Source organism: Saccostrea cucullata, unplaced genomic scaffold (genome assembly GCF_032062105.1).
Source record: "Saccostrea cucullata isolate Sc308-1 unplaced genomic scaffold, CSIRO_AGI_Scuc_v1 ctg2485, whole genome shotgun sequence".
NCBI classification, from domain to species: Eukaryota; Metazoa; Mollusca; class Bivalvia; order Ostreida; family Ostreidae; genus Saccostrea; species Saccostrea cuccullata.
Window position 1 is genome coordinate 39,378 of NW_026926606.1, and position 14,688 is coordinate 54,065.

General features: G+C 33.1%; 1 protein-coding gene across 2 annotated transcripts; it reads left to right on the top strand.

Annotated features, from left to right (window-relative positions):
• Positions 1-206: 206 nt before the first annotated feature.
• On the top strand, positions 207-10,460 carry LOC134272228 (uncharacterized). 2 transcript variants are annotated; one of them, XM_062754477.1, is made up of 2 exons: positions 207-298; positions 8,716-10,460. In XM_062754477.1, exon 2 carries the CDS (start codon positions 8,733-8,735, stop codon positions 10,401-10,403), a length of 1,671 nt encoding a protein of 556 aa, XP_062610461.1. In that variant the 5' UTR covers positions 207-298; positions 8,716-8,732; the 3' UTR covers positions 10,404-10,460. The 2 variants fall into 2 exon arrangements, with proteins under 2 accessions (XP_062610461.1, XP_062610460.1); XM_062754476.1 differs by lacking the exon at positions 207-298 and adding an exon at positions 6,614-6,712.
• The last annotated feature ends 4,228 nt before the right edge of the window (positions 10,461-14,688 follow it).

Sequence of the window (14,688 nt, forward strand, 5' to 3'; positions counted from 1 at the left end):
CATTTGATTTCAGTACACAACCCCTTAAGGAGTCTTCTACTTTTATATACCCCCTTCCTGTCAATTTTGAACTATTTGTAGTTAAACGACAGTCTCGAATTTTTTTTATTTACGATTGTATATGAATGTAACCACTTGCGAAAGGCTGCAAATTTGGACAGTGAGCTGTGGTATATCTTTTTTGCACCTACTGCGACACGGGACCTCGGTATTTACGGACTCATCCGAAGGACCGGTCTCCACATCGTGCAACAGGATTTGAACAATTGAAGAAAGGATCAACTCCTTACTCAGCGACGTAAGCTTTTGTTCACAGTAATTGAAATTCAAAATTTACTTGATATTCTTAACTACATAACGCTGAATGTTTGCTGTAGATTAGACATGTATACTCTTCAAAAAAAGAAACGTAAGAACAATGCCCTGAAAAACGTATGATAGTTTTGTCATACCTTTTCTTGTATGGATACGATGTATTCGAGTGAAATGCATGATCTTTTAATGCAATTGTTAACTTTACAGCTATTCTACAAGTCTCACAGACACAAAGACCTGATTTTGCAAAATTTCCCCCAAAATTTTGATCCCAATTTCATTTGTTGAATTCCAATGCAATTCCTTCAGTTACAAAGTGGCTATCAAAAGCGGGGGTTCTCGATATTTTGAATCTGGTTTTATCTGAAAAATGACTTCCTAAAACTGCTGCATCTGAATGTTGCGTAGCACAAAAAGGAAAATGGGCGACTGGAAGCAGGGGTACCGCAATCTACAATTGCAAGAGGTTTTAATGTTACACACAGACCATATCTAACCTATAAAACATAAACCATTAACATTGAACACCCGATGTTTGGAAAAAATATGGTAGACTACATGTGACATCAGCAGCACAGCATCACTTCCGAGGATTACGTAAACTGCAGGAATGTAATGCAAGGACGTCATCTAAAGCATTAACTATCCCTGAACTGCACAGATCATCTAACAAGACCGTTTTCAGTTGACTACAAATTATTGCAAGAGAATTATTCATGCCATTGTTCCGACCCCACAACACCCCAAATATCTACTTCGAAGATCTCAGATCAACAGAGTATGACCCCAGCATCACTGCTGAACATTTTGGTTAACCTACTAGTCTAGAATGTTTATCTGAAAGCCTCTTATAAGTTTAAGAGTGCGAATTCTTTGTAATGAATGTTAGACATATAACTGCCTCCAGAACGTTAAAAAAGTTGGTGGTGGTAGTGTAATGATATGGAAAACGGTATTATAGGAAAGTAAGATTGATTTGGTTCGAATTCAATGGACTTTGATGGAAAAGGGTATTCTAACCATGTTCTACCTACACATACCCATTCAATTTTGCAGCATCCTAGAGCCGTATTGCAATCTCACAATACACAGCCACATATGGCTCGTTTGAAACACTTATTCTTGCAAAGAAACAACAACCTGTTTCAGCCACAGTCATCCAAATCGCTAGATTTAATCCAAATTAAGCAGCATTGGACAAAATGGATTGACATGATTTGCCAAAGACAATCACATCCCCAAACTCTGCAACAGCTGACCAAAGTTCTACATTTGGAATGAGAGAGTATTCCTATACAGTTTTTAAAACACACATTTGCTTCCATTAGATGCCGTTTATGGCTATCATTTGTGTTTGCGGGGGGCATACCCGATATTGATCTTTAATGGCCTTAAACTGACTATAATTTTAAAATTGTTGAGTAATCATGACATTTAGATAGTATTCCTATTGCTTACCACATTTTTGTTTTATTTATACATCATTTTTCCAACCATCTTTATGTTCAATGTGTCACTAAAATTCTACTATGCGTTTCTTTTTTTGAAGAGTATATTTTGCTTGAAATAGTATTTAAACGTGTTGAATTCTGATTGATTTGTAAACTCGTTAACAGAAAAATGCGTTGACTAGTAAAGCAGAGAAGTAATTGGAATTGAATATATGTGTCTTTGAGTAAAGCTACTAAATGGTTTAAACATCAACCTCAAAATCGGAACATGTGAACAAATTTATACGGTTGGAACTTGAATGACTATCCTAAAAATCGTTTTAAACTACATGTAAGACTCTTTCTTAACATAATCAGAAAGCTTTGGTTGGGACTTATCAACAATTATATAAGATTTAATTTATAATTATTCACATTTAATCCCAGTGTGAATCACATACAGTAATCTCGGTATTTGCTTTTTATACTTCGTTTTGTTATTTATTTTTGACTTCATGGTTTGAAGTTTTTCACTTCTTTGACAGATAGATATTTTCATTTTCTTACTATTTTTTTTCATTTCTTAACTTAGTTTTAGTATTAATAAAAGTTTTTTTAGAGTTAAGGAGGAGTAATTTTTCTTTTCTAGTGCACTATACATAGTGTTATACTTTGTTTAATTTAAAACAATTTTGATCATTGCTCACATTAATTTAAAACATCTGAGAGTATTTTTAAAGCGACATTTTTTTTTTTTGAATTTTGATATTTTTGTTTTTAATTTTCATAGGATTTTCTGCAAAAAATTATTGAAATTTATCAATTCCATAAAATTATTTTCAAACACTTGATATTTTCACTACGAAAACAAGCAGTTTTCTTTTCTCATTGAAAACAGTAAATTATCAAACTCTCCTTCCCTTGAATAAAAAATAACTTCCTGATAATAAAATCAGAATTATTCAATGACTGAATTTGTCAGGTGATACTTATTAAAACTGGCTTAGTATTTGCTCGGGTAAAATATTTCCTTGAGGTACAGTGTAGGTACACTTTGTACACCCTGTTGACAAAGACATTTTACAGAAATTTAAAACTTATTTTTCCTTTTATCATTTTATGGTCATTTAAACTTCTTGTCCTTAAACATTTACGCCAAGTTTCATTTACCTGGTACAAAATGAATATAACCACACACGTACACACAATCCACAGCTCCGATGAAAATGTTAAATACTGTTTGTTTAATTTATGATTACCCAAGCTGTATATCATAATGCCTTTTATGTAAAATTATTGTTTTAATAATTATCGAACTTTAAAACTTCATGGCTATGCAAATATTGTGTGTTCCTAAGCATTTGAAATTCACAGAGTTTATAAATATAATTGGTACAAGTCAATAACATTGCATAATTTACTACGTACAATAACAAAAAAGTCAGTGGTTAGAAACAGTTATCGCGGTATGTAATTATTACTAATTTTTACATATTAAGAATGTGGAAAATTGTTTATATACTGTGACTGTGTTTGAGCTTTTATTCGTCTGAGGATGGGCTCTATACAGTTGTGTAGTTTGAGAAAGGACCCTTTTCAATTTTGAGATTAAAATTTCATTATCTCCCCATTTACTTGTAGTTATTTAATATTCGAATGTTGTTTCATTATTCGATCTATGGTCCAGTCGAATAGTCGACTATTCGTTGACATCCCTAGTATATATATATATATATATATATATATATATATATATATATATATATATATATATATATATATATATATATATATATATATATATATATATATATATATATATATATATATATATATATATATATATATATATATATATATATATATATATATATATATATATATATATATATATATATATATATAAAATAATAAGCCATGTACAACATATACTATTTTGATTATTATCTTATATTATCCCCCAAAGAGATAGGTAAGTAAAAATTGAGATTTCAAAAAAAAAAAGAAGAAACAAATCTTGCTGATGGACGCTCTTTCTTTACAAAAAGCATTCAAGCTCAAAAGTCAATCTATTAAACAATATAAAATAGCAGCAAAGCAAACACGGGCCTTCAAAACATCAGAGGTGGGATCAGATGCCATTGATGAGTAAGCATACCCTGCCTACCGTTCACATCTTTGCTTCATTAAGTTTCCTTATATGAATTTGTCTTGTACGTAGATCATTATACACATGTATATTATCCTCGTTCTCTTCGCTCTCCTCCCCAAACAAGTCATGATTGTACTGTTACTTTGCACACACTTTGAAAAATTACGCAGTATGAAAAAAAACCTTTTCAAAGTGAGTAAAATTTGGGACCTAGTTAACGCACTTTTTAAAAAAATAAATTTTGCACGACTTAGAGTAGTCAACATTCTAGCAAATTTTAGATAGGGTAATTAATTATTCCAACCTGGTTGGATAACTTTTTGTTGATGACGTCACTTCAGGACCTGAGATATAGACGTTTTACATATGACCCTTCGTGATACAGAAATCCAAGTTTTTGTGCTCGTTGTAAATAATGTTCCAACACAACGTAACGTCTTTTTATTGTCATTAAATAAGACTTAAAAACAATCATTTAAATAGATTCGTATTATGATGTATGAAAAATTATGCGTTTTATATTGTTATTTATGATTTGTATTCGATTTTTAGGTCACCTGAGTAAACTCAGGTGACCTATTGCTATCTGTTTTCGTCCGTCGTCGTGCGTCGTGCGTTGTCCGTTAACATTTAAACATTTTCAGCTTCTTCTCTGCTACCACTGAACAAACTTCAACCAAATTTGGCACAAAACATCTATCAGTGAAGGGGAACAACAATTGTGAATTTCATGGTCCCTGCCCCCCCCCCCCCCCCCCCCCCGGGACCTGGGGGGTGGGTCAAAAACCACTAAAATTAATACAATCTTTAAAAATCTTCTTTACTCCTGGACATCAAGCAGTCAAACTGTTTGCGTGATTGTAATCAGCATTGAGTCCTCTACCAAAATTGTGAAATTCATGGCCCCGGGGTGAGGTGTTCTAGTGCTAGGGCGGGGATAAATAAGTATATATTGAAAATGCATTATTTCTTTGAAAATCTTCTTCTTCGCTTCTGAGTATAAAGTAAGCTAACTAAGTACATAGTTATGATGAACAAGAGTACCTCTACTAAATTTGTGAATTTTATGGCCCCAGGGTCAGGGGTTCTATTGTTAGAGCGGGGCTTTATTGATTAGAGAGTGAAAATACATGAATTCTTTGAAAATCATCTTCTCTGCTCCTGGGTATTAAATGAACTAACTAAGTGCATAGTTATGATGTGCAAGAGTGCCTCTACCAAAATTGTGAATTTTATGGCCCCAGGGTCAGGGTTCTGGTGTTAGGGTGGGGTTCTATAGATTATATAGTGAAATTACATGAATTCTTTGAAAAATTCTTTTCTGATCCTAGTAAAAAAATAAACTAAGTACATAGTTATGATGAGCAAGAATACCTCTTCCAAAATTTTGATTTTATGGCCCTAAGGTCAGGGGTTCTAGTGATAGGGTAGGGCCCATGGGCCTCTTGTATAAAGTTACTTTGACCAAAGTTTGGTCAATTGGCTATTATTCAGCGATATGGACCCTGGGCCTCTCTTCTATAATGCACGAGGTTGCGTTAACATTATTTTTATGGAAAGCCTAATTCATTTTTTTCATTATTTTACGTTATTTTTTTAAAAATAAATATGAATACATATATTTTGATATGAAAGATAAAGAAATGGGCTGTGGGTCATTTTATCTGCCTTCTTCTCATTCTCGATAAGGCCTTTGATATATCATTTCATCGGCTTTTGAAAGATATCTAAGAAAAACAGTGCTGTCTATTACTAAAATCTAAGTACGGAAATTTTATTTCAATTATATTTTTTTTAAAGTGCGTTAAGTCACGTAGTCCTCATGGTTAAACAAAATGTTGATGTACACTTTTAATACACTTCAATTTTTTTTTCAAAATGCGTTTATATTGTCCCAAATTTGACGCACTTTGAAAAGTTTTTTTACAAAGTGCGTTGATTTTGTCCCAATTTTAACGCAATTTGGAAAAAGTGCGTAATTTTTTCAATATGCGTTGCCACACCGCATGTCTACAGTTTACATAGGATTTACATTATTACATTATTAATCGTTTGAATTCTCGGAGTAGAATGACACTAATGTGAATGTCTCATTGTATTGCATTCATTTATATAAGAGGAATTACGGATAAGTGATAGGTACCTCAAAGGGTAACAGACAGATGAACGAACATAAGGACTCAAGCGAGGGTATAATAATGGTCTATCGTTGATCAACAGTCGACTTAATGATAGATTGTATTTTCTGACTAAATCATCATATGAAAAATAAAGTTAACGAAATGTTGACGAGCCTGTTGATATTCTTGATTCATCAACTGATTTGACGATAGCTTTCCATTTTTTTTTTTAGAAACTGTGCATACGTGGATACTCTAGCATATCAATCATACACTGTACACCCAGGTGATAATGATAAATAGTTATTAAATATAAACTAGTATTGATAAAAAACAAAGGGAAGTATAAGCTCCAATAAAAAATAATGTCATTATTGTCAGAAAATAGACCAGGGAACATGAAATCCTAACCAGGTAAAATGATCATTTGATGTAAGTATATACTTAAGCAGTCTTCAGCTTTTGTACATCCCTTTCCTGTCAGTTTTGATTTGTTTGTAGTTCAACGCCGGCCTCAAGAAGTTTTCAATTTTATGAGAATGCAACCACTTGACGGCGAAAGGCAACACATTTAGACAGTAAGCACTAAGTAATTTTTTTTACCAGCATCTAAGGGACACGGGACCTGAGCTGTCTCCACGTCCTGCATTGGGATTTGAACCATCGAAGAAAGAATCAACTCCTTACTCCGCAACGTAAGCTTATATTTACAGTAATAGAAATTCAAAATTTACTTGATATTCTTAACTTCATTACACTGAATGTTTGCTCTAGATAAGACATGCATTTTGCTTGTAATAGTATTTAAAAGTGTTGAATTCTGATTACGTTGTAAACTCGTCAACAGAAAAATGCGTCGACTAGAAAAACAGAGAAGTAAATGGAATTGAATATATGTGTCGGAGTAAAGCTTCTAAATAGTTTAAATATCAACCTCAAAAAAGGAACATTTGAACAAATATATACGGTTGAGACTTGAATGACTATCCTAAAAATTTTTTTTAAGTAAGGCTCTTTCTTAACATAATCAGAAAGCTTTGGTTGGGACTTATTAACAATTATATAAGATTTAATCAATAATAAGTAACTTTTTAATTCCAATGTGAATCATATACAGTAGTCTCGGCATTTTTGCTTTTTATACTTCGTTTTGTTACGTATTTTTGACTTCATGGTTTGAAGTTTTTTACTTCTTTGACGGATAAATATTTTCATTTTCTGACTAATTTTTTTTCATTTCTTAATCTAGTTTTAGTATAGATAAAAGTTTTTAGGAGGAGTAATTTTTCTTTTCTAGTGTACAATATACATTGCTATACAATTTTGTTCATTGCTCACCGTTAATTGGAACATTTGAGAATAGTTCGAAATCGACATTTTTCTTAATTTTAATATTTTTTGTATTTTTCATGGATTTTTAGCAGAAAATACTGAAATTTATCAATTCCATAAATTATTTTCAAACACTTGATATTTTCACTGCGAAAACAAGGCAGTTTTCTTTTCTCAATAAAAACTGAAATTTATCAAACTCTCCTTCCCTTGAATAAAAATAACTTCCTGTTAATAAAATCATAATTATTCAATGACTGAATTTATCAGGTGATACTTATTTTAACTGGCTTAGTATTTGCTCGGTTAAAATATTTCCTTAAAGAATAGTGTAGGTACACTTTGTACACCCTGATGACAAAGACTTTAACAGAAATTTAAAACTTATATTTCCTTTTATCAATTTTATATTCATTTGTACTTCTTGTCCTAAAACATTTACGCCCAGTTTCATTTACCTGGTACAAAATCAATGTCTGTAATAATATCTTTTTAAACAAATATATATATATATATACATGTATATAAAATAATTGGCCATGTACAATATATATTATTGATTATTATCTTATATTATCCCCCCCCCAAAAAAAAAAAGATAAATAGAGATTAAGAAGAAAAAAGAAAGGAAAAGACATAAATCTTGCTGATGAACGCCCTTTCTTTAGAAAAAGTATTTAAGTATTTTATTTAATAAAATTAGAGATACACAATGACACTATTTAACAAAGATTATTTGAAAGTTTCATTCAGTGGTACACGTGGAGTTGCAGGTAGAGATTGGTACCCCAAAGCGTAACGGACGGACGGATTGAAAAAATAATATAGCAGGTGTACAATGGCACTATGTAACAAAGATTCTGTGAAAGTTCATTAGATTTAACTTGGTATAGGAGGAGTTGCAGAATTACGGACGGACGTACAGACGGAAGGACATCCCGATGACTATATTCCCTCCCACTTTTCAATAGGGTGTGTATAATAAAGACCATTTTTACAATCATTATACCCCCCGCTTGAAGAGCGGGAGGGTATATAGTAATCGGGATGTCCGTCTGTCCGTACGTCCGTCTAGCAGTCTGTACGTCCGTCCTTATGTCTGTTACACATTGGGGAACCCATCTCTTATCTTAAACTCCTCTCATACCACTGAATGAAATTTGATGAAACTTTCATATACATATGAAATTTATATACATATGGGAGGCGGGGGTATCATTTAGTGAGCTTATTGCTCATAATATCTCTAGTTTTAAAAGCATTGCAAAAGTATGATTGATTTTATTTTTACTCCATCTCGATTTCACAATGTCCACTTTTGAAATCACAAGAGTCAGTCTTAACATAAAACCTGTTTATGCTTCAGAGTCCAAAGTCCCAGAAATGACGCAATGTGACCTTTGTGAGACTATCGAGGTAGAGATACACTGTGATTCCTGTCTTGTCAATCTCTGTAAGGCTTGTGTTGGAGTACACATAATCTCTGATGGATGCACGGACCACAAGCTCATCAAATATCAGTTCAGGAAACCTAACCGCCTCTACCCTGAATGTAAATATCATAACAAGCAACATTGTTTAATGTACTGTAACAAATGTAGAATTCCTGTTTGTAAAATGTGTATCGCATCTGGTCAACATCTAAGTCATAAGTTGTCAGAAATTATGAAAGCTGTGAATGAAAAAAAGGATAAATTATTCAAAGAACGACATGAACTAACTGAGACTATTTATCCAACCTACCAGCACATTGCCTCTGATGTACAAAATAGAATGAATCATTTGGAAAAGATATATGGAGATCTTTCTTTAGCAATAACAGAACATGCTAGAGCCTGGCACTCAGAAATTGAAAAACGTTCATTAAAACTTAAAGCCAAAGTTGAAAAGATGAAGAAGACACAGTTACAAACGCTGCAGAAACATCTGGATGAAATAAATAAAAACATATCTGACATAAGGAATGATATCAAATCAATTGAAAGAACTATAGATGCTGATGACATGTCAAAACTATTAAGGGTCACCTCTAATGTTCATCTTTACAGTAATCTTCCACAGAAAATAGCTCCTTCTCTACCAAAATTCATTCCAGGAGAGGTTCAAGGCGAGGAATTCGGTGAACTATTTGGAATCATATTACCAAGTTCTTTAACATTAGATGAAAATGGTTACAGCTTGAAACCAAAAAGGAGATCATCAGAAGCTGGATCCCCTTCTCAAGTCAAACAGCTGCTTGATGAACCAGAGATTGTTACAAATATAGACACGGGGTTTGAATACCTTATCAATGTGGCATGTCTGAGTGACAATGAAATCTGGACAAGAGGAAACGACAGCACTATGAAACTTTTTAACATTAATCAGGGATCACTACTCAAGTCAATCAAAACCAAGTCAGGCAACATACCATGGGACATAGCAGTGACAAGAAGTGGAGATCTAGTTTACACCGATGTAAGTGATAGAACTGTGAACATTGTGAAGCATAAGAAGATTGAAAACGTCATCAGACTCCAGAACTGGACACCTCGTGGCGTCTGTAGCACTTCCTCTGGTGACCTCCTGGTTACCATGTGTAGTCATGATGACAAACACTCGAAAATTGTCCGTTATTCAGGTTCCACAGAGAAACAAACCATTCAGTATGATGATCACAGAAAACCTCTCTTTTCGATATATACATGTATAACTGAGAATAGAAATTTGGATATATGTGTCTCCGACAATGGCATTAGAGCTATAGTGGTGGTAAATCATGCTGGGAGACTGAGATTCAGGTACACGGGACATACACTTCCTCCGAAGAACAGGCCATTCATCCCAATAGGAATCACCACAGACAGTCAGAGTCACATTCTTACGACTGATGATAATAACCACTGCGTCCACATTATAGATAAAAATGGACATTTCCTCCAATACCTAGACTGTGAACTGAGTGAACCTGTGGGACTTTGCGCAGATTTAAATTATAATCTGTTTGTTGCTCAGTGGAGAAAGAGACAAGTTAAGAAAATCAAATATCTGGTCAGAAGCATCAAGTATAGATAAAAAATGTATGTTTTTTTCTTGATGATATTTACCATTGCATGTACATGTATATCAAATCGGTAGGTGTATTTGATAAAATCTCTGATTTGGAAATTACAATAACAAATCGCATATGAAGAAAATGAATGTTTTCAGCAAAGTAATGTAATGTACACTCTATAATGATGCTAGCAGCAATAATTCATTTCTGAGTTGTAGATTCAGCATATTCAATATTTGTGGATTTGTATGAAGTAAAATTTGCCCCTAAGGAAACATTTATCTGCAACGAAAATTAAACAGCAACAAATATGTCGTTTCCCAGATAGTTCAATACCTGTCCAATGTGATCCTTTATTTAATTATACATCTTTCTCTTACATATATTTTGAATTTAAGTTCCAACGTAGTCAGCTACAAAGGATTTATCCATGTACATTTCGCGAACTCATAATTATCTCCCCATGAAAGAAGGCCTGTCCTTCATTTGAAAAAAAAAATAGAATTCCCTTTACTAAAAAAAACCTTGTGACACGTTTGGTCGAAATGAGTCTATTGAATCTATAGATGAAAATGTAAAAAAAAAAAGGACCACAACAACGACAACGACAACTAACAAAGGACAATTATTGATCCGAAAACTCACCGATCCCTTGGATCAGATGATATAAAATACATTTCTCGTGAATTTATAGCCTGATCAGAGCACTAGACAACGAGGAAATATTTTCAATTATATAAAGTAGACAAAATTTAAAACGGCCCACCAAAGAAAATTAATATTTTACTTTTAATATGAATTAAAATTGCTATATAAATCCAATCATTATCATTATTATTATTTTAAAAACTTGTTTTTTGAGTAATTAATATATAATTAGGTTACCTAATTCAAAAAAAAAAAAAACATTTGTCTTCATTGATAACTTAATACAATGTTAAATAAAGGGTAAACATTTCATAGAAATATAAACCTGTCCATGTTTTTAAGGAGTAAAAATTTTTCCCTTTCTGTTTGTGTTCTTTTTGTTTTTACAGATTAACAAGCAAATTCAAAGAATTGTGGTCCCCCGCTTTCGGTGTCTTTGTGAGTGAGATGTCATTTTTTATGACATTTTTTAAAGTAGGTCAAACTCCAAGGTCAAAAGGTCAAAGTTCTTTGTATCCAATGAAAGGTCTTCTCACATTGATTCAATATGTGAAGTATGAAAGTCTCATCTCTTACCATTCAAAAGTCATGGCCAAGGTTAGAGTTTTAACACAAGTACAGAAATCTCCAAGGTCAAGGCCAATAGGTCAAGGTTATTGGTATCAAATGAAAGGTCTTGCCACAAAGAATCCATATTTGAAATATGAAAGTCCTAGTATCTACCATTCAAAGGTTATGGCCAAAGCAAAAGTTAGGATTTTTTATGTAAAAGTGGGTTTGTCTCCAAGGCCAAGGTCAAAAGGTCAAAGTTCTTTGTATCCAATGAAAGGTCTTCTCACATTGATTCAATATGTGAAGTATGAAAGTCTTATCTCTTACCATTCAAAAGTTATGGCCAAGGTTAAAGTTTTATCACATGTACAGAAATCCCCAAGGTCAAGGCCATTAGGTCAAGGTTATTGGTATCCAATGAAAGGTCTTGCCACAAAGATTCCATATTTGAAATATGAAAGTCCTAGTATCTACCATTCAAAGGTTAGGGCCAAAGTAAAAGTTAGGATTTTTTATGTAAAAGTGGGTCTATCTCCAAGGTCAAGGTCAAAAGGTCAAATTTGGTGGTACCCAAAGAAAGGTCTTGTCACAAGGAAAACACATGTGAAATATGAATTTCATAGTTACACTTAATCAAAAGTTATGGGCAAGGTTAAAGTTTTTGTGACGGACGGACAGACGGACAGGCTGACAGACTGACGGACAGACGGACAGACGGACAGACGAATGAGATTTAATGTCCCCTCGCTTTCGCGAAAGCGGGGGACAAAAACTTAGGGAAAAGTTACATTGTATGCGGCGTTTGAATTGGAAGAGTGTGCCAACACAATTAGTATGGTTTCTGAAGGGGGTCCTTTGGAGAAATTTGTAAATATAGTTAACAAATAAATAGAATATTTATACACTTAAAGAGGAAGGGGCTCCATGGGCAAATAATTTTTTTTAAAGTAATTAATTAAAGTTTAAATTAGGATCGTACATAGTAAATTTAATAAGCTTTCAAATAAAATATATGACGATAACGAACAGTATTCAATATAAAAGTCCATCGCCTAGTGTAATTTTCTAAATTCTGACGCCAGCTGAAGGATTGGGGTTCCCTATAATTATGATTGATTGATTGTATACTGTTTAACATCCCTCTCCAGAATATTTCAAAGATATGGAGACGTCACCATTGCCGGTGAAGGGCTGCAAATTTAGGCCTATGCTCGGCACTTACGGCCTTTGAGCAGGGAGGGATCTTTATCGTGCCACACCTGCTGTGACACGGGGCCTCGGTTTATACGGTCTCATCCGAAGGACCGCCCCATTTAGTCGCCTTTTACGACAAGCAAGGGTGTACTGAGGACCTATTCTAATGAGTAGACTTAATGGTCATCTATCCTTGTTTATGTAGTAATATTCCACTATGATCTGCAAATGGTGTTAAAGTCTCCCAACTTATGAAATAACAGTGACAATAGTGCGGTATGATTTTATACGAGGAAGGATACTGACAAATAAGTCATTACAACAGATTTTAATATTAACAGTGTGACCAAATGATGTGTTGTATTGGGTAATAGGGTCATTATAAGATTACAGAATTTACGAAATGCTTTCGTTTAATGATTTCCTGTATTATAAACTTATTTTACCAGTAGTTTGCCTCAGAATCAACTTTGATCGTACCCTACCCGTCGGTATTTAATAGGTTGGGAGACATGTACACCATGTGCAAGTTACATTAAACAATCTTTTCCAAATGGCTCAAAGCGGGTTTAACTGGTGGACAGGGGATGCTTACTCCTCCCGGGCACCTGTTCACATCTGTGAATTTTTTCTGGGGTCCGTGTTATACAGTTTACCTTGTTTACATTATGTTATAATGTTAATATTGTTTGTAGGTTTTTTTAATAGATAGATCTTAACCTTTCATTGAAAAGTACTGGAAACTATCATTATGACACAATATTTACATCCACTGAATATTTTCTTCTTTATTTCTTAAGAAAACCCATTGCTTTCATCCCTGCATAAACTACATTAGGCATATCACCTGTACATATTTCTTGATCAGCGGCCGTTCCATCAATGAAACGTACAAAGACGTTCGCATCATTAACACAATAATTAATATTTTTAATCCTACTTAAAATGATAATTTAAACAGATATAAATATAAACAATAAAATGTCTTTCTTTGTTTGTTGTTACTGGAATGAACGGTCGCAGCTGTTGCAGAAAAATTTACATAACCCGCTTACGCGGGTTATGTATTTTTTCTGCAACAGCTGCTTCCGTTCATTCCAGTAACAACAACCAAAGAAAGCATTTTATTGTTTAAATATTTACCCAGCAGGCACACAACATTGAATAAACTTTAAATCAACGTTGTTTTTCTATGTTGATTCAACATTGATTTTATGTTAGATTTTGAAAATTTGTATCAACGTTGAAGTCTTAACATTGAATCAACATTGATAATCAACGTTGATTATATGTTGAAATATATGATATAGTTGATTCAACATTTATTCAATTATTCATTTTGGAAAGGGGGTGTCATATAGAAGTTATTTTGGCATACATTACGTACATTTGCATGTCATACTCCAAAAGAAGCCAATTACTTTGGAAGGTTTTAAACTAAGATTGCAAAAGGAATATGTGTGCATAACTAACCGACCGTTACATTGAAATACGTACTGTATATATGTATGAGCACACTTCAAGACAGATGTCTCAAACGGCATAAAATGAGTTAATTAATTGTGCAGGTAAACATCTCGTCTCTATGTACCTGAGGATCATTCTAAAGGAAATACATCACCGACTTCCTATAAATCTACAAAAATCCTTTATTTTTTTTAGAGAAACAAAAACACCAATTTTTATAACAACGTTTTTTTTTAAAAAGACACTATAAAGATATTATTAAACTATTTAAACTGAAATACTATTTGTAAATATCGGCCTCTCGACATCTTTAATCAGCGCAGATTTTAAAGTTATTGTCAATTTAAATTCATTACAAAGACTCCAATTCAATAAAAAAAAAAATCCATAAACACGACACTGGTATATCGATCATGTGACGCAGATACACAACCAATTTACATA